The 27,500-nt window shown below is 44.1% G+C and overlaps 1 protein-coding gene across 7 annotated transcripts in view; it reads left to right on the forward strand.

Annotated features, from left to right (window-relative positions):
• il1rapl1b (interleukin 1 receptor accessory protein-like 1b) overlaps positions 1-27,500 on the forward strand; it is a 297,593-nt gene that overhangs the window by 452 nt on the left and 269,641 nt on the right. For all 7 annotated transcript variants that reach the window (XM_048235266.1, XM_048235270.1, XM_048235267.1 and 4 more), the window contains exons 1-2: positions 1-315; positions 21,257-21,358. The exon at positions 1-315 is cut by the window's left edge and continues 452 nt beyond it. In XM_048235266.1, coding sequence (XP_048091223.1) covers positions 21,277-21,358 — 82 coding nt within the window. In that variant the 5' untranslated portion in view covers positions 1-315; positions 21,257-21,276. The remainder of the gene's footprint in view (positions 316-21,256; positions 21,359-27,500) is intronic.

Consider the following 27,500-nt stretch of genomic DNA (forward strand, 5'->3'; position numbering starts at 1 on the left):
CAAATTATCTGAATTTTTTTCAATTTCCCGGACATAATTCAATTTTCTCGGGCATCATATGCAATTGAAAGTAAGCCACTGCACCTTGTCAATCACATCTTCAGTGCAGACGATGTGCATATTTGGTTCGGATTAAACCACCCGCTTCATAACTTGGCTGTTGGGTGAATGGGATTTCTGATCACAATTCAGTTTTTCATTTGTAAGACTGAAGACGTGGAAAAGCCATTTCTCGAAGCTGATCAGTTGTTGTGATGCTAACATCTTCTGGTCTTCAGTGACAGCGGAATCGGATCGTCTTGGAAGCTTTTAGGGGTAAGACATTTTTTGGTACTTCTTCCACTGCTCTTGTATCTTCGTTGTTTCATATAAAGTTTACTTCTTAAATATCGACAGTATCCTAAATGGTTTGATACAAATGACATGCATTGCAACATATTTATTTTGCGCAAGGATTCCCGATGAATTGCATGACTTGTGGGCTAATCTATGGCAATTAAAACGAGCTCTTTGGGCACATTTACTGACAGTCTATCATGATCCTCTGCATCGGCTCCCAAGTTATTTGCTGTAAGCTTCAGACAAATGTAGGGAGGGTGCAAATATTTTCTTTTATTGGAGGCTATTGGTTGTACATGGATTCCAGTGTTTTTGTTCTTGATGTTTTCAGTAGATCAAACGCGCCGTTTCATCATTCTTCCGCTATTCAATCCACGGACAAATTCGTTGGTAGTGTTAGTGTGTTTTAGATGTCTTGACAGCGTCTATGGTAAATACTGGCCCGCTGATCGGTGCGGTATGTTGAGATGTTTCAGAAGGCTTTGTGGTTTATACATGCTGATAAAATGGTTCAGGTTTGTGTTCGTTCATGTGTGTGTGCGTGTGCATTTGCGTTTGCGCGCGTGTGTGTGTGTGTGTCAGTGTGATGGGTAAGCAGTACGCAAAGCGCAGCTTGAATTTCTTCGGCTGTGTATATATTATGTTACCTTTATTTATTTGTTTATAGGATTGTTGAGAACCACTGCAGTCTGAAGTTGCGTGCTGTGTGAGGCTTATTTGAGTCGAGCCTGAGCATATTTTAAGATGCAGTAGATATGGTTACCAAGTCCAATAGTTGCCCACATCCCTTGGTAAAAGTGGGGGTCCAGGAAGGTGTGTGTCAATGTGCTTTTCGATGGATGTGTGTGTGTGTGTGAGAGAGAGAGAGACAGAAAGAGGGGGGCGGGGTGTTTGCTGCGGTGACCTGACTGAGTGGTTAAGTGGAGATAAAACGTTTTGCCGGTAAACTTTCAATAGACACAACTGACTCATTCTGTATTACTGAAGCATAGTGAAGTCACACCGACTCCTTTATCATTTAAGGTGTAAGGATATTTATACCAACGACTACAAAAAGCCAGTTGAAGAGTTTCACTGACAGGGAGACAGCTGATGGCTAAACCATTGGTTTATTTGTCTGCCCTATTTCAGTGTGACAAACGTCTTTATTTGTGTATGTAGCCTACCATTATCGTCGAGTAGAGCCTCGTCATTATGTCACAGTCTCCTATCAGAATAGTGTGCAGCTAAGTGCTCAGAGCACACTGGCTGGATGGTTTCAGTCGCGTCATAGTAATGTGAAGTTGCAGCAACCACGATGTGGCCTTTAGGTGTCTAAACTGACATCTCACTGAACCAAACAAAGCTGATCAATTTCAGTATCCGAAGTTTCAACATTAATGGCTATAATAATTAAGCCACTGCACATGAGCCTATATGCAACGATTTAAGTCATAGACCAAATGGTAATAGGCTACAGCACTGTACTTCATTACGTCAGCAGTAACACGGGAATTCATGCTGATTTGCATAAAGAGCTCCTGAAGACATTTATATCAACATCTCTGCATATAGGTTGATTGGAGCCAGTCTGATGATATAAGTAGAAGAGACCACCCCAATTCCACTCTCCCTCTGATGCACATAATGAGTCATGCAAAGGTATGGCAGGGTGTAATTTAAAGTTCTTGGTGCTATAAACAGACTCAATGTATGAGTGAGCAACTCACAGTCATGTGTGCATCTGCTGATAGATGTCACTATATCTTTGCTGTTGATTTAGAAACATAGGCCTATTTGTCAACAGGAGCTTTGTTTTTTTTTTCAGTCCAGTACAGATGTTCTGATACTAATAAGATATGGAGATAATGGAGGGAATTATTTGGCCAAAATATCAACCTAATATTGGTTTTATGGACCATGCATAATGGCAGCATGTCTGTCAACATTTGTGTCTTTAATTTGACCACTCTTGCTTGGAGAACAAGAGAGAAGTTGCAATGCAGAGCAAACTGTGTTCGGCTGCCCTGATGCTGACTTGGAGGTTCTCCATAGGCCGCCATGTGCTTGTGCCGCCCAAAAAAGAAAACCAATGGCATTAGCTGTATTGATTTCTAATCCATATCTCTTTTCTCTTTCTTTGCTTCTGCGGTACCCCAAAAGAAACCACCCTATCTTCATCAAAAGCGATCAATTGTGCAAACATCAGTGGTGAAGAACCACCTCATGTGGGTCTAAAAGCAGTCGATAGGGAGAGGTAGGGCTCAAAAAGTTACAGACCATTGATTTTTCATTAATATTCACATTCAGGGGCTTTTATTAAGGGTAATGCTACATTACAGCAAGGTTGACAAGAGGAGAGAGAAAGGGGAGAAAAATCAATTTCAATTTCATTAAAATGCAAGAATGTGAAGGCGGCCATCTCTGATAACATAGCCTAATGAGTTTATTTACATACAGATCATTAGAAAGACTAATTGGGGGAAAATTTCATTTTTGACTGTTTTATTGGCTCCAGTAATTGTTATGCAGTGAAACAGCTTTGGCTACAGTGCGGGCGAGAGGATGCGGAAGGGACAGCATAATGAGAAGAATATGCTGGGGCGACATGGCCCTGCTAAAACAACAGCTTGGTCGCCTTTGGTGCTCGGGCCAGGCTGTTCAGTTCCCTCAGGCCTGTTTGCGAACACACTGTTTCGCCAGTAACCCTCAGCAAGTTCACCCTAAGCCTGAGGAGGATTTTTTGTTGTTGTTGTTGTTGCTGTTTTGCTTTTGTTTTTTTTTTCAGAGTTCAGTTTGCTTGTCTTGTGTTGGCGCTGTTCTTCTTTCTCTCTCTTGTTTTTTTTTTTTTTTCGATCTCAGCAGTCCACAGATGTTAACAGTTCTGGCCGTTTCGTGGAGGCCACAAGACCATTGTGCTCCGCGCTCCAGAAGACATCTCATTAGACCGCACCGAGCCCTGGTACATAATGTAAACAGGCATGGACGCTTGTCACCCTCCAGCTGATAGATAGTTTTAATTTTCAAGCAGATGTCATTCTCCGTACTCCAGGATGCACACATCCAGACAACAGTCTCTGTCCTTTCCCTGCTATGAATGAAAAAGTCAATTAACCTTCTTCACAATCAGGTGGTTGCCAACCCCCCTCTCTTCTAGTCATTGTTTCACATTATATGTAGCCCACATACAATTCAGAATAAGGAAGTCTAATTGAGGGAGGATTTGTGTGACGATGCGTCTGTTCTGGAGGATCCTTCACAGGCCTCTTTATCATCCCTATTATGTTTGTAATTATTGTGAGCGTGTATGGTGGCTGTGCCATTTCACCCACCAAGTGCAGTCTGAGCATGTCGTCGCTAACATGACAGAACAACAAGCTTAAGGACTCAGAGAATCAGATGAAGGCATTTTTGCTTCTGAAGGCATTTTTTTTATCCTCAGCTGATGAGACCCCCTCTGAAATGGGAGGCTTGGAAGAGTTGATGGTCTTAGTAAATGAATTTCTCATTTGTTATGCATCAAACAGGCCCTCTCCCCTCCCACCACGTGACTACTGACACCCCAATAAATGTATGTGTGTGTCATCAATGGGATGCAAAGGAGACATGGCTGGGAAAATAAATCTTTGAAAAATCCAATCCCGTGGAAAATGAGATTTTGGTCTATTTCCACCGAGTGACATTTTTCATCACCGAGCAGTATTAAAGTAATCACTAGACATTGATCTGACACATACCCATTTGTTTTCAGTGCCCATGTTGGTTGTGTGTGGGGAGGCAGTTAGGACATTGGAAAGCTAGTGGCAATAGTGGTATTTGTGTCGTTTTCTCTCTCCGAACCTCCCTGTACTAATTTTTGGTCTGCTTGTGGAGGCATTGGCAAGCCTAACAATCTGGAAATATCTATTCAAAGTAGTGTGCCTGAGCACAGCTGCTCAATATGAGGGACAGACCTTGCAGTGGCTTTCTACCATATGTCAATATTGAGGGGGCTGGCCAAATTATACCCTGTCCCTTTCTTTTGCTAAATTAGCTTGCTAATATTTCTAGTGTTTATCTTCATTAGAGGGTCTGTAGACGTTAAGTGCTCCATCGTCTCAAGCTTTATGTCTACCCTCATAGTATTCAATTGACACCCAGCATTGTATCTCCGTTAATGATGCCTTCTCATTATTACCCGGATAAGGCTTATTCATTACGAGGTTCCGACAATGTTACCAACAGGTGAGATGTAGCGATCTTCCTGTAAGATATTTCACATTGCTGGTCACTTTGAAAAATAATGCTGCTGGTAAGTGGGAGCTGAGAATTGTAGATATTTCACCTTTTCAGTTAAGTTAAGTATTGGGCCATTATGAACATCTTGTTGATACAGGAGGACTCCTATTAGAAGCTATAACAAGGGAGTTCACTTCCTGTTCTCTCTCTCTCCCCCCCCTCTCTCTCTCTCTTTCTGTCTCTCTGTCTCTGACTCTCTTCATTTGAACTACATTAAAATGCTGACAGCATTACACAACATTACATAATGGCTACTGTAATCTTTTGGATAGGTGGTGCAGATTACAGTCTGGAGTGATAGCCAGCAATGGAAGCCAGCGCTGCTCAAACAGAGCTTAGCCAGCCGGAGAGAGCCAACCCCCATGGCCCGGGAGTTTGCCATGAAGCTTGTAGACTTACACTGGGCAGAAATTGCCAGGATAATGCAAACTATCAGAGAGTGATTTCTTTATACAGGAGGGGAAAAACAGGGTGAAAATAAGGCTCTTTTTCATCTGTGGCCCCTGGCTCTCAGACCGGCTATCATTCAGAGCAAAGTGCACATTCTCATTTCATGGAGGCGTTTGGGATCCTCTCTCTCGTTTTTTTTCTTTTCTTCGAAAGATGAAAAACATCTCCGGCATCTCAAGTTTAAATGTCTGCTCTCCATGTTCTGTGTTCGTCCACATTCTCTAGTTTATGGCTTCTCTCTCGGTTTTTTTTTCTTTGAAAGATGAAAAACATCTCCGGCATCTCAAGTTTATATGCCTGCTCTTCATGTTCTGTGTTCGTCCACGTTCTCTAGTTTATGGCCTCTCTCTCTCTCGTGTCTCATTCCTTCTCACAAACATGGCAGGGAATAATTAGGGAAAGATGAACTATTCCACATTGGACATACTTTCTAAATGTAGAAATCTGCAGCACGTGCACCATTTGGTGTTGTTCACGTCTAAGCCAACATTTGGCACCTCACGCAACCACTCCAGTTTTGGCAGGACTGTCATAACAGAAGCAAGCTAATGTGGCAACATATGAGATGTAATGGAATCATTCTCCAACTGTCAGTTTGTATTGTGGCCCTGGAAACATACGGGATTGTCCCAAGGGAGTGGGAGATGAAACAGTGGTCAATTGTTACACGCACAGAAATAAAGATTGAAACGATGAAAGTGTTGTCCTACTCCCCAGATGAAATTCCATTCAAAGGTGTAATCAAATTGGTGTGTATGTCTTTGTATGTGTGTGTGTGTGTGTGTGTGTGTGTGTGTGTGTGTGTGTGTGGCTGTGTGTGTGTGTGTCTGGCTGTGTGTGTGTGTGTGTGTGTGTGTGTGTGTGTGTGTGTGTGTTTGTGCTTGAGGCAGGAAAAGCATAGCTGAATGTGATGTTTTGTGAGAGAGGCGTAGCGAGCCCAACAGGACTGTCACAGTGGGATGATGAAATTTTCATCCCATCCCTGTTTCTGTTCTCGTTCTTAAAGCTTTCCCTCCGCTACCTGATTGTTTGCGGGTGATGCCCTCCACATAGCACCCCCTTTTAAGAAATGAAGTTGATGTGTTTCGGGATGTTTTTTTTTTCCACACTGGCACCTGAGAGGAGATGAGGGGAAAAAAAACATATTCCGTGCGCATAAAAAAGTGAACGAAAAAAGGAGGAAATCCATTTGAGATACTTTCCCCTCTTACCTCAACAATAAAGTATATCTCTTCTCTCTCTCTTTTCTCTCACTCTCTTTTCTCTCTCTCTCTTTCCTCTTTCCTTCTCCCAGTGTGTGTTCTGCTCTTACTCCCTGTTCTGGTTACTCATTCATGAAGGTTTCCAATGTGATTCACAGTACATCACAACAGAGATAAACCTCCTTCCCTAGCTCACTCACAAGCGGCAGCTTTTAGAAGACCTTGGATTTATTGTTGTATCAGCTGGGGGCCGTGGTAGGGCCTGCCGCAGACATTATTCAGAGATGACCAGAGCTGCCTTCTGCCCCGAAACAGGAAGTGCCTGACAAAGGCTTGAGCCGTGACTGTGGACTGTTGAATTTGGAATTCGGCGACTCGCACAGGGTCGTCTTTTCATTCCCATGCAGTGGCTGCAAAGCGAGAATGTGATTTTCTGTTTGTTTTTTCTTTTTCTCGTCTTCCACTTTCGTCTTTTTTATTCCCTTTCTCCTTGGGTGACAGTTGTGATAAGGCTGATAATGGGTAAACAGACTACCCACAAGGCCGTGTTGGCATACAGCTTGCTCTTCTCCATTAGGGGTGCCACCCTGGATGCCCATCCCTTGGTGAGACGATGCCTCACGGTAGGGACTGATTTATGGACGGTCTGAGGAGCAGGGCCTGGGGAGTCTGGCTTCTGTTGCTGCCCGCTGCTGCCCAGAGGATGGGAATGAGGGCTTGCTGTCCTCGCCTTTGTCTGTCAGCTCAGCAGGGGAGGGTGAGGGCGACTGCTGTGCTCCTCGGAGAAACCAGATCAATCTCTATGTGGGAAAGGTTTCCCCCGTCACAGAGCCAATTTTAGAACTGCTGCTGAGTGCCATTATGTTGTTTGCATGTTGATGAAAAGTTATTGTTCATGGACCAAAAAAGGTCAAGTTCTAGTGCAGCTGTCTTGTATTTTGATGCTATTAATTTCATATATATATATATATATATATATATATATATATATATATATATATATATATATATATATATATCAAAACAGTAAGAACAGTAAAGCAGGAGGCTTGTGATGGAATGTTGAAGTAAAGTAATGTGACCCAAACATGCAAAAGCTGGGGTTTTAGCGTAAGCTTTCATTCATGATCTGATATAGTTCTCTGAAAAAACAATGTGAGCTGGTTAATTCGCTACAGGCTTAATGTGTCTATTTTCATATTAGAGGATGGCTAAAGGATTAACAAACCCCCCCTCCCCCCCTCGACCAGCATCTGGCTTACTGACTCTGGACTGTCATGGACGTACAGTAGCGTTCCGTTCAGGCCCTGTGGTTTACCGTAGCAGTAACATCACTATTTCCCGCCACCTTGGTCCATGCAGTCATGCAGTACAGAGCAAGTCCTACATGTCATGGAGCACTGTCAGATGCGGTTTGGTTGGAGTTACCAGTGCGTAGGGTTGTACACTGCTGCAGTCCTCTCAAAACAGTGGCTTTTTGGCATTGGTTTTCTCCCCTTTCTTCTTGAATCCATCTGGCAGATCCCTTTCTTTTTACATTTCTCTGCAGTCTGATAGGATTCATGTCACATTTTTGTTTTTCGTGTGTGTGTGTTCCGATCCTCTTTCTGAGATCCGTTCTCTATGGAGGTTTGGATTCTCATATTTCTGTGTATTCTCTCTCTCTCTGTCTCCCTCTGTGTGTGTGTGTGTATGTGAGAGAGAGAGAGAGAGAGAGAGAGAGAGAGAGAGAGAGAGAGAGAGAGAGTACTGTATGTGTGTGTATGCGTTTTATTTTTCAATTACCCTGGCTGCCAGGTTGCTGGGGTAGAGATTCAGGCTGTGGGCCCTCGGGACCAGACCCAAGGGACTGTCACATGACTGCATTGTTGTTACAGTGCAATTTGGTTGATTAAGCCATGGCAAAGGATCCTGGGTGGAAAGAAGTGGAGCACCCAATTTCAGTTTGTGTTGATTTAGTTTGAGAGATTATTTATTTATTTGATCTATCTGTCCTTCTATCCACTATCTGTCCTTCTGTCTCTCATTATATGTGTGTGTGTGTGTGCGTGTGTGTGTATGTGTGTGTGTGTGTGTGTGTGTGTGTGTGTGTGTGTGTGTATGTGTATGTGTGTGTGTGTATGTGTGTATGTATGTGTGTGTGTATATGTATGTGTGTGTGTGTGTAAGTGTGTGTATGTTTGTGTGTGTCCAAATGTTTTTATTTAGGATGCTGATTTATTCATCAGTTAATAAAGACAGGGACAATCTGACATGTCAATCACATCTCATTCAGAGACACTATAGATGGCTTCCTCCACCGCCATGACACCTTTCTATCTGGTTTTCTTGAACGTTTCTTTCTCATGCAAAGCCTTCTTTGCCTCATTACATTAAGTGTAGCACCTAGCTGCAGTTTCAAACTGCCCTGCACACTTAGCATAGCCTGTTCCTACCAGACTCTCGTACATTTCATAATGTCCAGAGAGTCTGGCCACTTTCCATTGCCAAGCGTTAACGTCCTTGAAGGCGAGCACTCTGTTGAAGTTTAAAACTATTGGATCTGCCCAGAGCCACTCTGGATCTGCCATAACCAATCGCTAACGTTTGGTCGTGACGTATGTCTGGCTCAAACTAGCGCACAACCTCAACGTCATTGCTCTCAGCCACTCCCTCTGTTCGCTGATTGGACCTGCAGACTTTTGCAGGAGAAAACCCGCAAATATACAGCAGACCCAGATGACGTACTGAAGGGAAAATTGAGCGGAAGTATGTAGGAGGGCGGAGCCAGGCTACACCTAGCATAACGTATGTCCAAACCAAACGTCCAAGGCAGAAGTGCCTGTTGACCATATGCTGAGGCAGTGCCTTATTGCGAGTTACCATTGTACACACCACCATTGCCTTAATGGTGACGGCTCCCCCCATGTTGTAACAAGGCTGATTTGCAATTATTCACCGTGCGCACAAATGCAATCTCCCACAGTCATCAGCGCGCACATCGTCTGTAATAACAGTGGGAGTGGAAGTGCGTTTCATGGTTCGGTAACCGATGTCTTTAAGTTCTCCCAGATTTAGCTCCTGCATGTTGATGGATGAAGGAATAACGCAGCTGTGCTCGGACTGGGTCGGGTATAAATCATCGCAGTAGCACTCTTCCCCCCCACACACACACACACACACACACACACACACACGGACCCCGGCTGGCCCTACCTTCTTGTGACTGTTCGGCACACCTCTCCGTCACCTCTCACTAATGAGTCAATGGGCATCCAGTCCTCTCCATAGGAGACCAGAAGCCCCGTTTTGCACCACGTGAAACGGGCTAATTTGAATAAGAAGGCCTTGTTGCTGGACCTGTGGGCCAATACTGTGGAGGAGACAGTATAGATGAGAGTGCAAGGGGTATCGGTGGGGAGGCACATTGGTTATTTGCAACGCATGCAGCACATTGTTGCTCCCCACCTAATTAGGGTCCCTTTTTTCCTACTTTGAGCATCAAAGGCTATAGATTTCTGCCTGGCGCCACTGTGTTGCAGTACATTGAGGGTCAATTCTATTGTTTAGTTCAATCAGTGCATTTGAATTCATCTATAGAAACCTGTATAGGAACCTGTGTGAATTTTAGCGATTTCTGGAGCAGTGAGATCCTGAGTTTTAGCAGTATTTTGCTGATCAAGACCAAATGTTAACATCATCAATCACAACGCATTAGCTGCTGTAGCAACCGTATCTAACAAAAAAATAGTCTTATTATAACTACAGATGGTAAACTAATTAGACCCATATTTCGCTGTAAAGCAAAGGTAGTCTGCCTTAAGGCATTAGCCAACACTGTTTAAATTCCCATAATCACATTACAGTTAAAGTGTAGATTACATTTTGTCAGCATATTTCTGTATGAAATGATTGCCCTAATATTATTCCAAATCAGCACGTCCTCCATAGCTATGCCTGGGCTGGCTTGCCACGTGTCTTGTTTTATTCAAATGGGAAGATTGCAGTATACCGCTGACACATCCGTATCATTATTGTGGCACTGGAACTACTCTGCTAATGTTCTTTCATTCATTGTTGTCCCAAAACTAGTTTACCTGTTAATGTCACTAAAACAGACAGCTACAGCTGTATCATAGCATTACTTTAGTTACCAAGGTTCAACTACCTAGACTTCAACCGCTTTTTTATGAGTAGAACAAACTTTGCAATCACAGTGCTCACAAAGAGGACTTTGTGCTAACATGGCAGGAAGGAGTTAGTCCATAACCCTCACTGCTCAAGGTACAAACACTTTTGTTCTTCATTTCTAAATGAGCAATCAAGAACTTGGCATGAACACAAAAGGGGCACATGCTCCCTCGTGAGCGGAAGAAAAACCCTCCACTGTGGGCTCTGAAGGACCCGGTTCCCCGCTGTCAGTCTGGATGTGAGCAAAAAGCTCCTGGCTGTACCCAGTCCAGGGACGGACAGACTCTGCAGTTGATTTGTGTTAATTTATGCAGGCTTTAATTGAACATTTTGGCTCGGGCTGCTGCATTTCCTTTAGTATGTTGGAGTATATTTTGATTTCTTATTTGATTTTGTTTGGCTAATTCAGTCCCGAAAAGTATTCTTTTGTGTTTGCGATGCTAATTTTTCTAGGCTACAAAATGAGGTTGTTGCTAAATGCAAGATTTATAGAGGCGCTGTGGAAAAGCCAAGGTCACTGGTTAATTTGCATGTGATATAGTAATGGTTTCCATCAGCAATACTAGAATACACTGGCTGGCTGAATAGAATGAATGTTTACTGGTGTGTCAAAGAGGTCCTTTTAGAATATGTGTGAGGAGAGAGAGAGAAAGAGAGAGAGAGAGAGAGAGAGAGAGAGAGAGAGAGAGAGCGAGAGAGGAGAGAAGGAGAAGGAGTGAGAGAGATTTCCTTAAATTTCTGTTGTACCAAGTTTTCAGGGAAAGCAACAAAAGAACTGCTGTGGTATGTTCACATGAGGTGGCGGTATAGGGCGGTATGTCGTAATTGCCTGTCCTCAAACCAAAATACCTGTAGACAGAAAATAGAGGAGAAAGCTCCTTTTTTTGTCTTGATCCATGTGTGACCTGCATGGTAAACAAATGGAAAGAGACGGATAGAAAGGTGAACCCTGGAGACTTTTACTTGCTTTTCGAACAGAATAAAAATGTGCAGGCAATGTCATTTTCCTGTAGAATACCGACCTCAACAAGAGGAAATAATAGGGCATAAAGGCTGGTGTCAACTGAATTATTCAGAGCTGGAATTCCAGTACTACGGTGTGTGTTTAGAGGGGGTGTTGTTGGTGGGGAGCGGAGTGGGGCAGCAAATAACTTATCTTTTATTAAGGATGCAGTTGGCATCTTGACGGCGATAACTGAGCCTCTGTCCTATTCAGTCGCTCTCACTCCCAATCGCTCCAGCCTCCCTGTTTGTCCATCTCTTTCTCTCTCTCTCTCTCTCTCTCTCTCTCTCTCCCTCTATCTTTACCTCTCTCTCTCTCTCTCTCTCCCTCTATCTTTACCTCTGTCACCTACTTTTCCTTACTCTCTCCACTTATCTTTCTGTTCTCTCTCTCCTCTCCAGCACCAGTCCAGCCTGTGTCTCTCTATCCTTTATCGTCTCTCTCTTTCTCTCTCTCTCTCTCTCACGCACACTCTCACTTTACTGGCTCAGTGATCTCTCTCTCTCTTTTTCTGTCTCTTCCTCTGCCCCTCTCTCTGTCTCTCCATCTCTCTCTATCTCTCTTTAGTGTGATATGTATTCCTGCCTTTGTCTCTCCACACACATGCCTCGTGCTAACGAGTGAGTGCAGGGCTACAGCTGCGGCCTACCAACCCCACACCCCCCCCCCACCCACACACACACACACACACACACACCCCTCACTGGACTCTTGCTGGAGGTAGGAGCTGAGAGTGGGGCAGAGTGTCCGTGCTGAATATGGAATCAGAGCCCCCGCCCCGCGCCAATTTCATTTTTATTTCAGCACGCCTGGTGTCAGCCGCCTCAGAGAAACTGATCTGCACACAGGGTGAGAGCAGGCCTGTGTGTGTGTGTGTGTGTGTGTGTGTGTGTGTGTGTGTGTGTGTGTGTGTGTGTGTGTGTGTGTGTGTGTGTGAGAGAGAGAGAGAGATAAATGAGAGAGATAGGGGAGATAGGGGATTGTGTTTTTATGGATGTGTGTAAGAGCAGGAATATGTTTTTGCATTGGTTATTTATTTATATGTGTGCATGTGAGAGGAAGTGTATCACACGCTTACAAGTATGGGTGTGTGAAGTGTGTGTTAGTATGTGTGTGTATTTGTTTGTGAACACGGCTAGTTTGCAACTTCGGTGAGAAAAAGAGGGAATTGAATGGAGTTCAGAGATCAGTGTGTGTGTGTGTGTGTGTGTGTGTGTGTGTGTGTGTGTGTGTGTGTGTGTGTGTTTCTGTGTGAAAGCAGAAGAGCATAGTATGTGTGTGTGTGTGTGTTTCTGTGTGAAAGCAGAAGAGCATAGTATGTGTGTGTGTGTGTGTGTGTGTGTGTGTGTGTGTGTGTGTGTGTGTGTGTTGCCTCCATCTGGAGAGCCAGAGAGTCCTTTCAGCCACATGGAGGAGAGATGATGGTAGCTACTGTAACTAAACTTAGTGTGGGCGATAAGGCTTTGGCACCTGGGCTACAGCCTGTAATCTCCACTGAAGTGGATTGTGAATCAGCATTGCAATGAGGAGGATAGCGTTGATGGCAAGCTCTGATGTCCTCTGGAACCGCTGAGTGCAATGGTACATGCGGAAACCTTTGCCGCTGTCACCCTAATACAAATTGAAAGATTTAATCCAATCAAATCCCATCACACGTGAGCAGCTCTGTAATTGATATGCAGCAGTATTGGACAAGGTATGGATTAGCCTCCATCCTCCTTCCACAGCTGTTACGCATTTAAGATGGTGTGCATGGCCTGATGCAAACTGATTGTGGTGGTGGCTGTTGTGGTGGACAAATGTTTGCTTGTGTGTGAGGTAATCCTACACCGATACTGATCCCATATCAGTGTCGTACTGAGCATCTTTGATGGGACTTACGGTGCTTAAAAAACCTGAAGGTTCCATGAAGAGACCCCCCTCTGTGTGAAAAAGACTACCTACCTCTGCTAACAATGAGGTAATTTGTACCTCTAAAAGGTCTTTGCTGGTAAATCACTCAAGGTTAAAGCTGAAATAGAGGCTGTTTACACGACACCGCCGGGTGGATTTTCTCTTACCGCTTTCACACCTTTAACGACTCCGGCAAAGAAAAAAAACACTGGTGTACACACAGAGGTGTAACCCGCTAAATGTGCTGTAGTGCATATGCCAGACCAGTCGATGGCGCCGCTGTGCAGAAGCTTCCGCGATAATTTCAGCGTGAATCTCGTAGAAGAAAAACATTGTTGAAACAGTTTGTTAAGCCAGAGAATGTCTAATAAGTGCTCTGGTTAAGCAGTCGCATGAAATAAGGAGACTACAGACAATTCGGTTTTCAATTCAACTGTTAAACTAATAAAGTTCATTTTCAAGGTATATGACTGCTATGTGAAATTTCAAATGCTTAGCCTACGCATTGCATTAGGTCTGAGCACCACTGGAGAAAACACTAACATTCAGTAAGCTAATGTTTAACTAAGTTAAGCTAACGTGTGCTTCTAACTTAGCCACTAAAGGCTGACAGGCTACATTGTGCACATAAATCATGACAGGGGAAGAAAAACATTTTAATATGATAAATAAATGGTTTGGTTTGTTTTGACAAGCAACATGTCAGGTCGAGTGCCGTGGCTGAGTTGAGAGGTGGGGCTATGTCATCATAAAGTTGCCGGCTTCGCACCTACAGGCGTCTACACAGCGAAAGTTAGCCGGCGGTTTCAAAAGTTCCCACTTCGGAAGCCGGTTTCAAAAGCTGTCGGTTTCAGTCTCCTAAACATGCAAGGCGTAACCGTTAACAAAACCTCACCAGTTTCACAAAAACCGGCGTCGTGTGCACGGCCCCATAGTCTCAGAAGGGTGCCACAAAGACCAGGCTGACAACCACAGGCTGGCTAGAGGAATGCTAAACATTCTAGATTGGGCAGTGTTTGATTTTTTAACTTTTTGGTCCAAGAGTACAAAAGCTGCAATCGAAAAATCCCTATTCATATCTCTCTCACTTGAGGGATTGGATACTTACAGGTCAATGTCAGTGCCGCTGAACTGCATTCCTACTGCACCATTTCAGAAGACTGTCCAGTTGAAGGTCATAGCTGTCTGTCAAAAAGAGTTACCAGCATGTGTTTGGGTGAGTTTTTCTGACCACGGTCACAGCTTGGGTCCGCAATTACCAGCAAGTCTCTGAAACTGAGAGAATGATTGCCTTAACATGAGGGGAGCTTCTTTTTTTTCCCCTGGACTAACAGGAGTTGTGTGAACCCTCTAAGGGGCTGAATGCCATAATGAGATAGCTGGCCCTCATCAGTGGTTTTGCTGCTTGACCTTCGGCAGTGAAGCGCACAATCGATGTGAGACATGGGGGACATTAGAAAAGGAAATAATTGTCCATTTCAGGATTTTCTGGGGAAGTGTGTTGCAGCAGCTCAGCCAAAGGAGGAAGTAGACACATGTGCACATGTGTTAAGTGCAGACATTTCATGTTTTTTTCGCTCTGATTCAGTGCCTCCAAGCTGAGCGGAGCCAAATTACAATTTAAGGACACCAAGACATTTTTGAAAACATTTGTAAGAAGAGGAACATGAGTCTTTTTTAAATAGAGGATTTGTGGTCATTCATGCTTGAGATATTGTACCGTGAGTGGTCCCATAATGTTATAAGATACACTGTGCTGAAAAACCTTACTGTAATTTCAACATTTGATATTGACTTCAAACTTCATACTTCTTTTTGTGGATACTGAAATTCAACCTTTCCCCTTTCTTACATTTAAAAGGTTCAATTCACATACAGGGCTCCCCAAGATCCTTGAAATCGTTGAATTTGTGAATTTGAGAAAAATAAATCCAAGTATTTGAAAGGTTTTTGAAAAAAAGTAATTTAAAAAAAGACATACATAGACATGGGTCATTGAAAGTGCTTGAACTGATATTTTTGAGGTAGAAATGGCAAGAGAACACCTAGTCTACCATCATTTAAACAACGTCTTTGAGAAATGTTAAGTGTTCACATGTTGAAACCTCTCTTTCTGTAATTGTTGTTCTGTAATTGAGCTTTTGTAAAGCCTGATATTTCTTTTTATAAAAGTTCTTCATGCTGTAACAGTACCCTTTATCCGTGTCTCATACAATGTAGTGTTGGACCCTTTAATTGGAGAGAGTTGGGTCTGAGAAGATTTTGAAATGTCCTTGAACTTGATGTCTATGAAGGTATGGGGAACCTTTTCATAGCTTTTACATTGCTCATGGTGCTTCAAGTGTGTCAGCCTGACTGGAAATAAGGTTTTGGGGTGAGAGCAGGTGATGTGTTGTGTTTAGCTTTTGTTGTTGCCATCCTATTTCGGATCAAAAGCACACAGTCCTTCTTGTCTCACCAGTGACCGGTAACCAGAGGCTGTGTGGCGCTGCCCGTCAGTGCTTTTGAATGTGTGCGCTGAGAAGCTCCAGGGACACTCAGGCGTCAGGCTCAACAGGAGACTTGAGAGCCTCAGCTGCTGTGACTGTCACAGTTGCGCGCCATGCGAAACAAGGACAAGAGCTGTTGCATGTTGGGGTCTGCGTGAACAGTGCATGGTGTTACCAAAAAGAAAAGAAACAAAGAACAAAGGAAAAGTGAAGAGAGGAGGAGAAAAAGAAAAAGGAAAGAAAAAAAAACGAGTCTGTGATCTTTGATTCACTGGAGTGTGTCCGGAGCCACCATGTGTGAATGAGGAGCAGTCTGGGTAGTCTCCAGGTGACTGAACAAAATGAACAGTGAGGAGAGGCATTGGGAAACCAGTTGGAGGTTTCCAGCTAGTGTTTCCACAGACGACAATACTGACCACCAGCCCCCACCTGACATGTGGGCACACACACACACACACACACACACACACACACACACACACACACACTCACACACACACACACACACACACACACAGCCATTCCCTCCCCAGTGGGCGGGATAGACCGCACCACTGGCGTGAATAGATTGGACCCAATAAAGTAAGCCAGTGGCACGCATCGCTCACCAACAACAACCCAACTGGACTCCCTCAGTCTGGACAGGGCTGACGCATTGCATGGCTTACCGCCATGAAGGGGGGTGGCATAGCAAAAGCAGCAGGGACCTCTGGCCAGCTTTGGGCCCCTGTTTCCACTGTGCAATGGCTTGTGGTAGCTTTGGAGCATTTCACAATTCATATTTTTTTTTATTAAATAGCAAATATTGGGCAAATGTTGTCTAAACTAAGGTTGTTAAAATAATCTTTGTGCGAATATGTGGCACGTTTTTTTTTGTAATAACAAATTGTGTAGAGTGCATATTTATTGAGCTAACTATGCATGACCCAGTATGTACTCCTGAAGAAGCTCATAGCCCTCCAGGTTTTGGCACACCGAGGAAACCCTTCATGGGTGTATGATGTAGGCACATTCTAAATATGGATGTCTTGAAAGTTTTGAGAGCATGTTGGAGGTAGGTGGAGGTGTGATGATGCACTGTTGACTGCCTGCCAACAGGCCTCTTATGAGCGTTTCTCACGTCTGAGAGACTCCCTACTAAAACATGTCAGCGCAATTAGCCAACCAAGGTGTTCCTGAAGTTACACATGGGGGGATGTGATGGATATGTTGGAATCAGTAAGCATTTTTAGTCTCTGTAAGTGTTTTGGCATCGTTTTCTCTTTGAACACTAGCACTTGAACACACACACACACACACACACACACACACACACACACACACACACACACACACACACACACACACACACACACACACACACATACACACACACACACACAAGCACACACACAGATAGACAAACACACACATGCACACACAGAGTACACACACCTCATCCTTGGAACTCCCTGTGATTAATTCTCCAGAGCTTTACTGTACGTTGTGTGATATTGTATGACATAACAATTTACCACAAAAACAGTGAGATAGAGAGAAGAAGGGAGACTGAGAGAGAGAAGGGGGGGGCTCTGTCCATAGTTCTTTTCTTTGGCTGTTAATGTTCAAATAGATGACCTGTTTTGGAGCGATCATTTCTCAACCCATTCCCCACCATCAGTGATGACTAGCGGGCTCCTCGGCAGCCTCCTGGTCGCTGGATGCGATCAGCTGAAACAAAATAATTCAGCATGCAGGCTTGGGATTTGCAGTGGGTGTATATAAATATATATATATATATACAAACGCACACATGAGTGTATAATGTGAGACCACACACTACAGTGTGTGTGTGTGTGTGTGTGTGTGTGTGTGTGTGTTTGTGTGTTTGTGTTAAAGCTACATGGAGCGGTTTCTCACAAATAGAAATGTTAATAACTCGCCAAGGCAACGGCCACATCAATTTTTCACCCAGCTCTGTCGAGGGCCAGTGGTGGTTGTGGGATTGGTGTGTGTGTGTGTGTGTGTGTGTGTGTGTGTGTGTGTGTGTGTGTGGTGGGTTGGGGCAAAGATGGATAGAGGGAGGGGAAGAGAGAAAGAGGGAAAGCAGAAGGAGGAAGAAGGAGGATGAAGCTTCACATTTCGGCCCCTGATGAGAAAGTGCTCTCCTCAGCCTAGATAACTGAATTTCTTTAATTCAAAGGGAGAGAAAATGCAAGTTGTGTGTGTGTGTGTAGTTGTGTGTGTGTGTGTTTGTGTGTGTTTGTGTGTGTGTGTGCGTGTGTGTGTAAAGGGTTTCCTCTTCTTGTAGCCAAGACAGAGAGAGAGAGTTTATGGCAAATGCTCTTTATTTCATGGTTATAGACCATCAACGGATTGCTGATTTGCTGGCATCACAGACTACTGAATCCTGGAGGCAGTGCTTCTGTGTTCTGCGGCGTAATGATTTAAGTGTGTTCACTGTATGTGCCAGCAAGCAAATGATTTTGGCTCTCTTTGAATGGTATCACAATTTACACGTCGAAGAGGTTTTGTTGTCCGTCAGGCAAGGTGTGTCTTTCTACTTCTTTTCTACACATTTTCTTTGGATAATTGCTCCCAAACTTGGTTGTGATTAAAACTTAATTTGTCATATTACTGATTTCTCTCATTTCTCATTTCTTTTTGGTCTCAACTGAAGTAAGCGCCTTTTGTACAGTACTGAGGCAAACAGCTCTCAGTATCTCGAATGTAAGTGCAAAAAAAAAACTGCATAAGGTCTGTTTTTCCCATCGCAATGACCTTCTGTTCAAATATAGCTGCGCTTTCAAAACTACTGTAACTTGCCAATCCTTGCACCATCTTTACAATTACCAGCAAGATCTGTTTCCTTGGAAACAACAGAATGTCGCCCTGAATATTCATACTGAAGTATTGCTTGTGAGCTTTTGCATTCATAGCCCTCGTTTATCCTCTAGTTGAAATATATTTTATATGAAGAGATTGGTTCCAAAACGCTATAGCCACCATTTTAATGCATTTTCATAAATCATTTTTTTACATTTTGTTTTCCAAGTAATTTCAGTAGAAATGTGTTTGAGTATTGTTATTTGATTTATCTTTACTCAATCAAAATAGCACAACTGCAATTTGATTGATATTTCCTGGAATACACAATTAAATAGCATGACTTTTTACAGTTTTTTAAAAAACGGATATATAGCGTTTTGGAACCAAGCTCTTCATATGTTTTCCACATTACACGTACAGTACTCTCGTGTGTGTTAGCCATGTGTGTTAGCCATGCTTATAATGTAGAATGTGAGCTAACATGTGTTTTACTGGTTATGTCATATTTAAGGCACTTCACCTGGGGGATGAATGGATCTACTTGCTACTTGTGAGAACCTTTTGTGCTGCTGTGGCTGCCTTCATGTCTCTCTCATTATAATTAGACTGTTGTGAAGCCACAGAGCCACACGTAATTGTTTCTGGACGTGTCCGAGGGAGGGAGATGAGGCGACTGGAGTCAGCCTCGCCACTGCGCCACATGTTTATAGCTCACAAGAGAGGCTAAGGGAAAGCGAGGGCTAATTAGGACAGTGTAAGTTTTGCGCTCATGTGTTAGAGATGAGCAAAATGAAGTGTGTGTGTGTGTGTGTGTGTGTGTGTGTGTGTGGTGCCACATTATTAGTGAGGACACACACAATGGCCCACTCACAGAGGACTTGTTGTAGGAGTGTGGGGGTGGTGATGGGGTGATGGTTAGGATGGCGTCATGTTTTGGGGAACTGCCAGCTTGGAGCGGCCTTGCCACCGTCTCTTTGGGCTTTCTCTTATGTCTTAACAAGAGAAAGACCCCCCCCCCCCCTCTCCCCCTCACACCCACCCTTCACACTACACATCGTGTGTGGACCTCTTTGTCAAAATGAAATGTCAAGTCAAAGTTTTTCAACATGGTGGTGAACGTGTCAATTAAGGTGACAGGCCTTTTCTCAAATGGCCCTTTCACGTCTCCAAGGAGCGAATGTGCCCTAGTCCGATTTTGTCCCTTCTCGGTGGGGAGGGGTAGCTAGTGGTGGTTGTGACAATGGGGGGGGGGTGAAGTGGATTTCATGACAGAACACCCTTGTCACATGTTTGTTAGTCATACACTCTCACAAGGCCTCACTCACTGCAAATGCAGGTCGGCAGGCAGGCTAGCAGGCAGACAGGCACTAGCCTAGCCTAGCGCAGATGCTGCTTATTTTTACCTCTAGAAAAATGACTTGCGCCACACAGTTGTCGGCAGACAATGAGCACGCAGGGCTGAACATCACCAGCGTGTGCCCAGCAAGCCAAATGACACATCCTGACCCTCCCCTCCACCATGTGGGCTGTTGGGCGTGCGTGTGGGTGGAGGGCGATAAGCTCGAACAGAAGTGGGGTGAGAAAATACGGTGACACACACACTGGCAGATGAGCCATGAAGGCTCACTGCGGTACAAAAGAGCCGAGAATCCCTGGCATTGTTTCTCCCCCGAATGCTTTTTGGCAGTCGACAAACATTCCTGGAAGAATGACTGGAACTAGTAACAGAAATTGTAATTTTATTGCTGGCATATGTATGCAGTTAGAAACAAAACATGAGGAGAGAAAAAAATGGGAAAAAAAGAGAGAGGGAGCGAAAGAGAGAGACGTATCGCTGAACATACTGACACTGGAAGTGTTAATCCCATCCCCATACTCCACAGCTGCGTCAAGCTCACGTCATGAGAGCTTCGCAAGGACATCCTTTTTTCTCTCTCGTTTCTGTACTCAGCAGTCTAATTCTGTGTTCATCTCTCACAATGGCAACTTCATTTGAACATTTGGGGATGAGTGTAATTTTAGATTGACGTTATTTCTCCAGTCTGTGCACTTGGTTATGAAAATGACCCTTTGATCTTTCCGTAGTGGATAGCAACAACATGCTGCAAAGCCTGTATGAATGGGCAGCATTGTTAAGGCCATATGTGGTCATCCCTATTTCTGCATCCTGCATACGTCCACAGATATGGAATTATCTCATTGTAGTTACATTTAGACTGAATGCATATGTGGTTTGTGGACTGACATGACGACATGGGGGTTTCAGAAATTCCATTGAATATTTATTTTGCTGAAGATATTAAGGCACAAGTAATTAGTTAACAATTCAACAGCAAAGCAACAATGAGATAGCTGCAGATATCCTGCAGATTTACTGCTTTAAACCTGATTTACCCGAAATATGATTTGCCATGTCATTTTCAAGAAAATAATTTCATTTCGACCTGTCTCCCTTTTTTCTGCTGAGTCATGCTATTTTGTATAGGATGGTCACCTGGCTCTTCTTTCTCTTTGAAATTGTCTGAACTGTCTGCTTCAGTGAGAGGATAGCTGTTTGGTCAGCCGTGTCGAACTCCTGACACCTGTTTGACTCTCTCTCTCCCTCTCTCTCCCCCCCCTCTCTCTCTATTTGTTTCCTCCTCCAGGACTCAAGGACAGGTGAAAAATGAAAGCTCCCGTCCCTCTCCAGATCCTGCTCTACGCTACTGTCATCAGGAGCTTGAAAGTGGTGTCAAAGAGAGGATCAGGTAAGGCTGCTCTGCTCTGCTGTGCTCTGTTGTACTGCGCTGGGACCGGTGCACTTGAGCGGGCACCACTTGCCCTTCACCTCCAAAGTACTTTATAGACCCCTGTTTTGGTCTGAGGTCTATGTCCGGAACTGATCCAGAATCAGTCTACCAAAGACAGGATCAACTGAAATTCTTTTTTAAACTGTTTTTTTTTTTTTTTGTATTAATTTGGATTCACAGCTAGACAAACACTGGGTTGTTAATCTACTATGTTTTGTGTGGACTTGGTTTGGTATTTTCAGGGTTTTCAATGGATTGAAGTGGCAGTAATATTTCAATCATTTCTTCTTAGGCTGTGCTTTGTTTGGGGTATGAGCATGGGCAGGAGGTGTTAAAAAGCATTTCTGAACATTCAAGTGTTCAAAAAAGGCAGAAAAGGAAATAAAATAAAACATCCAAGGTCAGCGCATTAGTCAGACAAGGTGTCTACCCACCCAGTGACACTGACAAACAAGCCTGTTGGAAAAGCTCATCTTTCGGACACACACCCATGGCCGTCTGGCCCCCTCCACCTCCCTCCACCTAATGTGTGACTTTCTGTAATGGCCGCTGAAGCCCGGCGGACACCTTTTTAGTCCCGGGTGACTGTGTGTGTGTGTGTGTGTGTGAGAGAGAGAGAGAGAGAGAGAGAGAGAGAGAGAGATGGTGTCTGCAGACAGACAGACAGACAGACACACACACAAACAGGCAGACAGATAGACAGACAGGGATATTAGCCCGCTTGCTGGCTGCTGGGGTGGTCTATAGGGTGATGGAGGGGCAGGTGTAGGGGGTGGGTGAGTGGGCAGTGGAGGATTAAGTGGAGGGTGGAGAAAGAGGTGGGGCAATGGGGGGATGAGGGGGTAGGAAGACTGACCAGCTGCAGCAGAGGAGGATCTGATTCAGATGGCATGTCTCTACACTCCATCTCCACTTGACAGACTGTTGGGCTAAGGGTAACTGGTCCTGTTGTATCTGTCTGTCTATCCATCCATCTTTTTATGTATCTATCTGCTTATCTATCTGTCTATCTACAAGTATATATGATAGATAGATAGATAGATAGATAGATAGATAGATAGATAGTCTTGTTAAATTCAGATTTAAAATAGATGGAGAGATCCGTGTAGAAGAATGAGAGTAAAAAGAAGATGGTTTTGATGAGTCTGACCGTCCCTAAGGTAGCATTTTTTGCAGCGTGTTTGTTGTTAAAGTAGGTCACCCTCGCTTGGCTAATTGATTCCCGTTCCCCTCCACTAAAACGTGTGGCCAAATGCTTCTGCTGCAAAAATAGAAAACGTTGCCAGTCTGAGCTTCTGCTTTTTAGTCTAACCGTGCCGCAGCCTTTGCTGTTGACAGCAACAACACGAAGCACCCAAGGCCTCTCCTCCTCCTCCTCCTCCTCCTCTTCCTCATCCCCCTTCTCGTCCTAGTCTTGGTAATGGCCCGGAGCAGCGAGGTACAGAAAGGTGGCCGGAACCCCCGCCGTGGGGACAGATGGCCCCTCTCCTCACGTGGAACGGGGACCTACCACGCCACCATTATGAGCTCTAATCTGCAGCAGCGGGAAGCCACGGGGTGGCATATTGGATGTGTCGCGTGGGAACACATTTAACGTGGGGCGTGTGTGTGTGCGTGCGTGTGTGGAGGGGGGGAGACACATTGAAGGTGGCGCAGTGGCACATTGGATGTGGGGAAGGAAAGAGACTGCAGAGTCTTTCAGGAGTAGTCAAATGCTTCACCCCGTTCATTGACCTCAAGGGGCTCACATGGAGAATGCATTAATAACATACATATATTAGTATCAAAAAAGATGTTTTAAATGGACGTAGTTTGCTTATGTCAAAGGTCAAGTGTTCTTGGGCATTTTAAGAGGAAACAACATTGTATGGCAGATGGAAAACAATTCAATTGACTCTGTTCAAAGACCACTCGTGGATGTCTATAGGTTATTAAAAGGACCACCAACAACCATCCATCCATATGTGCCACCATGTAGATTCAATCACTCTTAGGTCATTGGGTGACCTTTTATGGTATTTACTCCCTGTAAAAAATGAGACAGAAAGGTCAGGAAAGCATGTAACCCATTAATCAAATGCTGGCGTTTTTGTCCTCTCCTCCTCCTGGGTACTGTGGGACCCATTCAGGGACCACTCTTTCATTAACAGGCCCCAGTAGACTGTAGGACATAGAGGTACTCACTGGAGCTTATGTCTTAAAGAAAACAAACAAAAAAACAAAAAGCATTCTTCTTAGTTCTGTGAGAAAAATAACTGCGACTCAAAGTCCAACTGAGGCACATCAGCTTGACTTTTTATTTCACTGCTCGCGTTATTATCCTCTTCCCCCAACCTACCCTCCCCACCCACCCCCACCCTCCACAACTCCTGGGTAGGTTGGACAACATGCTTTAGCTGTGGGCGCTAGCTAGGCTTAACTCTGTGTTCTTTGTCAGCACTCCCTTGGGCGTGCTCCCAGGTGGTTGGCTGCATGGCAGCCCGGGCGGGGAAGGGATTGACAAAGTTGGCTCGTAATAAATGGAGCCTCCACACTGGCTGGTCCGAATCGCTCTCTATTGTTCTCCACCGCCTATTAGAGGACCAGCGGCGGCTTCTCCATAAATCACGTCGCCTTTCTGTGAATCTCCGGCAGAGAGGATATTTGACCACGCTTGTTTATATGTGGGGCAGCTGTGTGGGTTTCGGGCTTGTAACCGAAGGGTTGCCGGTTCGATCCCCAACCCAGTAGGAAAAATGTGGGTGGGGTAAGTGGTTGAGCACTGCTCTCCCATGCCCACATCCACAGCTGAAGTGCCCTTGAGCAAGGCACCTAACCCCTCACTGCTCCCCGCTGTAAGGCAGCTCACTGCTCCGGGTTAGTGTGTGCTTCACCTCACTGTGTGTTCACTGTGTGCGCTGTTTGTTCACTAATTTAAGGATGGGATAAATGCAGAGACCAAAATTCCATGTATACGCAGGTATAATTGGCCTATAAACCTGATTTACATTTACATGTTTGTTTATTCATATTCCACATTGTATGTTAGGAATTCATAAAACTGTACATTCTCAAATTCATTAAATCATGCATTCATTCATTCATTCATTCATTCATTCATTCATTCATTCATTCATGCATTCATTCATGCATTCATTCATTCATTCATTCATTCATTCATTCATGCATTCATTCATTCATTCATTCATTCATTCATTCATTTTTAGGTATTTAGCCAGATCTGAATATTCTATAGTATAGAATCTATACCCTACATTTAGTCACAGACTTTCCTACCCCTATAATCTCACGGTACTAAGGTTCATCAGGCACCCATATTTATGGACCATATCCATCCACTGCCTTCTCTATGCTGATTCTCTTTGATGGTGGTGGTATCCACAGAAGCTCTATCCCCCTGGGTCTTATTGTTATCTCAGGTTCTGTATCCAGTGAAAGCCTTGTGTGGCTTATGGCGATGGTGCTGTACAGTAGTCTTCCTACACGACTCAATCCATCACACCGCTCTACATTGATTTGCCAGTCTGCTTCCATATTATTATGCGGTGTGTGGGGGGGGATCCATACGATGAATTTTTAATACATCTCAACCTTGCGTTGTGTGTGTTTATAATTCCCCCATCAAAGTCCTCCCCTTCCCGAGGAATTTTTATCGGCTGAAAGGAACGAGCGTGGTGGTGGTGGTGGTGGTGGTGGTGGTGGTGGCGGTGGCGGTGGCGGTGGTGGCGGTGGTGGCGGTGGTGGCGGTGGTGGCGGCAACGCTTGCGTGCTGATCATGGCTTCTCATAACTGTCATCAGCACGCAGTCCCCTCCGGGCTCAACGCGGCTCGTGAAAAGGGGCCCTTCCCAGCCCTCTCACCTGTCTGCCCCTGTCAAACGTCCTGCCTGCTGATATGGACGAAATGGCTGACCGGAGAGAGCAATTATAATTTTACTAATGCAGCAAATGCTGTGTGCATCAAAGGAGAGGGGAAAAAATGGAGGGGAACGGTCACAGATGACGAGCGCCTGACGAGTCCATGCCATAGGTGCAGCGTGATGGCTTAATGGCTACGATCGTTTCCTCAATAAGAATGAAGATGTATGTTTGTATGTATGTACAGTAGCATGGAAATGTTATCAGCTGAGTGCAGAGTGTTTACTTAGCTTAAGGATATAACCTTTCAGAGTAAGGGATATCTGGGAAGGTTTTGTGTGGCACCGTAACGGCAGGTAACGGCAGGTAACGGCAGATAAAATGACTGTGATGAAAGAGAATGAGATACGTTTGACACTGCCACGAGGCTATATTCTCTTCAATCTTCTATCCCTTCCCCCCACATTTCCTGTGAAACAGGACGGGATAACTTTTTGATTTTCTTCTTTGACCTTATTTCCCTGCTTTTCAGTTTATTTACTCCATTCCTTTTGATCAAGAGATGTTGCAAAAAGAATATTTCCAAAACAGTTGAAACAGTTGCTGAATGAAATATTGACTAAAAGCATAACAAGCTCACTGTGCATCACCTTTTGAATTTACTTTAGATCTAGACCATAGTAAAAATTTAAAAGGAAGCATCCCCAAGATGGAGAATTTCTAGTTAAAATGAAAATGTTTGTGTTTTTCATCTTGCACACGAATTGCAATCCTTATTGTCTGAAGAGTGCAATTTTTTCCAGGTCTCACATTGTGATGGGGAGGAGAGAGTCGCTCAGAAGCATGTTGAATGATGAAAATCGGATGTTGAGGCATTCTGCTAATGCAACTTGCCATTACCATACTGAGTGATAAACTGTCGCAAAATTTTTGAATGGAATCCAATGAACATTGATATTCACACAATGGTTGATGAACCACACTGCTGCTTGCTGAGCCGCCAGTCTCTTTTTTCTTCATTGTATTTCTCCGTCTGAACACAAACAGAATAGGTAGGCATTCATCTCGTTTGGCAGTCGTCTTATTTCCCCAAAATCTTCACAGGAACGTCCTGATTCAGACTCGCCTGACTTCATAGGGCTCAAGGTGGTGCAACCTTTTCTTTTTTTCGTTCCGTTAAAAAAGCTCAATTAATTTTTCTTCCAGTTTTGAACCACACTGCGTTTTAAGTGAGAAGTTAATTATTAGAGTATGTGCGTTGCGTCTTGAGGGTTGGGGGTCAGACTGGTTTTCTCATCTTCAAATTCAGTCAATGCTAATTTTATCTAATAAATGTAAGTGGAAAGACGATTCCTCAGAAAATTAAATTAGGTTGTCATTAATGTAAAAGGGTATTATACTGCCAACATCAGTCACTCGTAGTATTTGATATTGGTGTTTCTTTGTTGGCTCACGCTGATTACTTCATGAATATCACACGTGTTGCCCTCAGCAAGGATTCCCTTAGCTGCGTTCCCTCAAATCCCATGACAGTGATGGCGATAAATTCAGGGAGATTACATGACCCCCCCCCATGCTGGGAAGGTCAAAGATCACATGGCTGCATGTCAAAGATGACAGGCTGAAGATTCTTAAAAGCACCAACACCGCCCCACCAAAAGAGATTTCTTTAGGGGCAAATTTCATCAGCAGACTTGATTATGTCTCTGTGACAAATTATGTTTTGTCATGTGTGTGGTACAAAGGCACATACCAGCTAATATAGAGAAGAAAGCAACAACGAATACTGTAATAATTTCATTGAGTTTATTTAATTCATTTTTGTCAGTGCAGATTGCCATGTGCTCTGAACTGATGGACCACCCAGTGCGATAATCTATTTTTTTGTTTTTGTTTTGTTTTTGTTTGCTGTTTTAAACATTTGCTATTGTGGAGTCCTCTAATTGAAACACAAACTAACATTTTTTTTTAGGGTTTGTTTTGTGGGTTGACATTCAGAGCATTGCTGTGGCGCCCGGTGATTGACAGCTGCTCCCCGCATACCCGTCTCCCACATGCAGAATTTATTCACTCCGAGCAAATGGTGTTTGCCAGTGGAGGATAATGGCATCGCTTATAGTTCCCACTTTATCAAAGCTGATTGAATGATCTTTACAAAGCAGCTAGCAGTGCAAGTTAGTCGGCAGTTCCCATTAGACTGTTTCAAATCTGTTATGTTTGAGTTGACATATACAGTTTCAAAG

Source organism: Alosa alosa, chromosome 23 (genome assembly GCF_017589495.1).
Source record: "Alosa alosa isolate M-15738 ecotype Scorff River chromosome 23, AALO_Geno_1.1, whole genome shotgun sequence".
Taxonomy (NCBI): Eukaryota; Metazoa; Chordata; class Actinopteri; order Clupeiformes; family Clupeidae; genus Alosa; species Alosa alosa.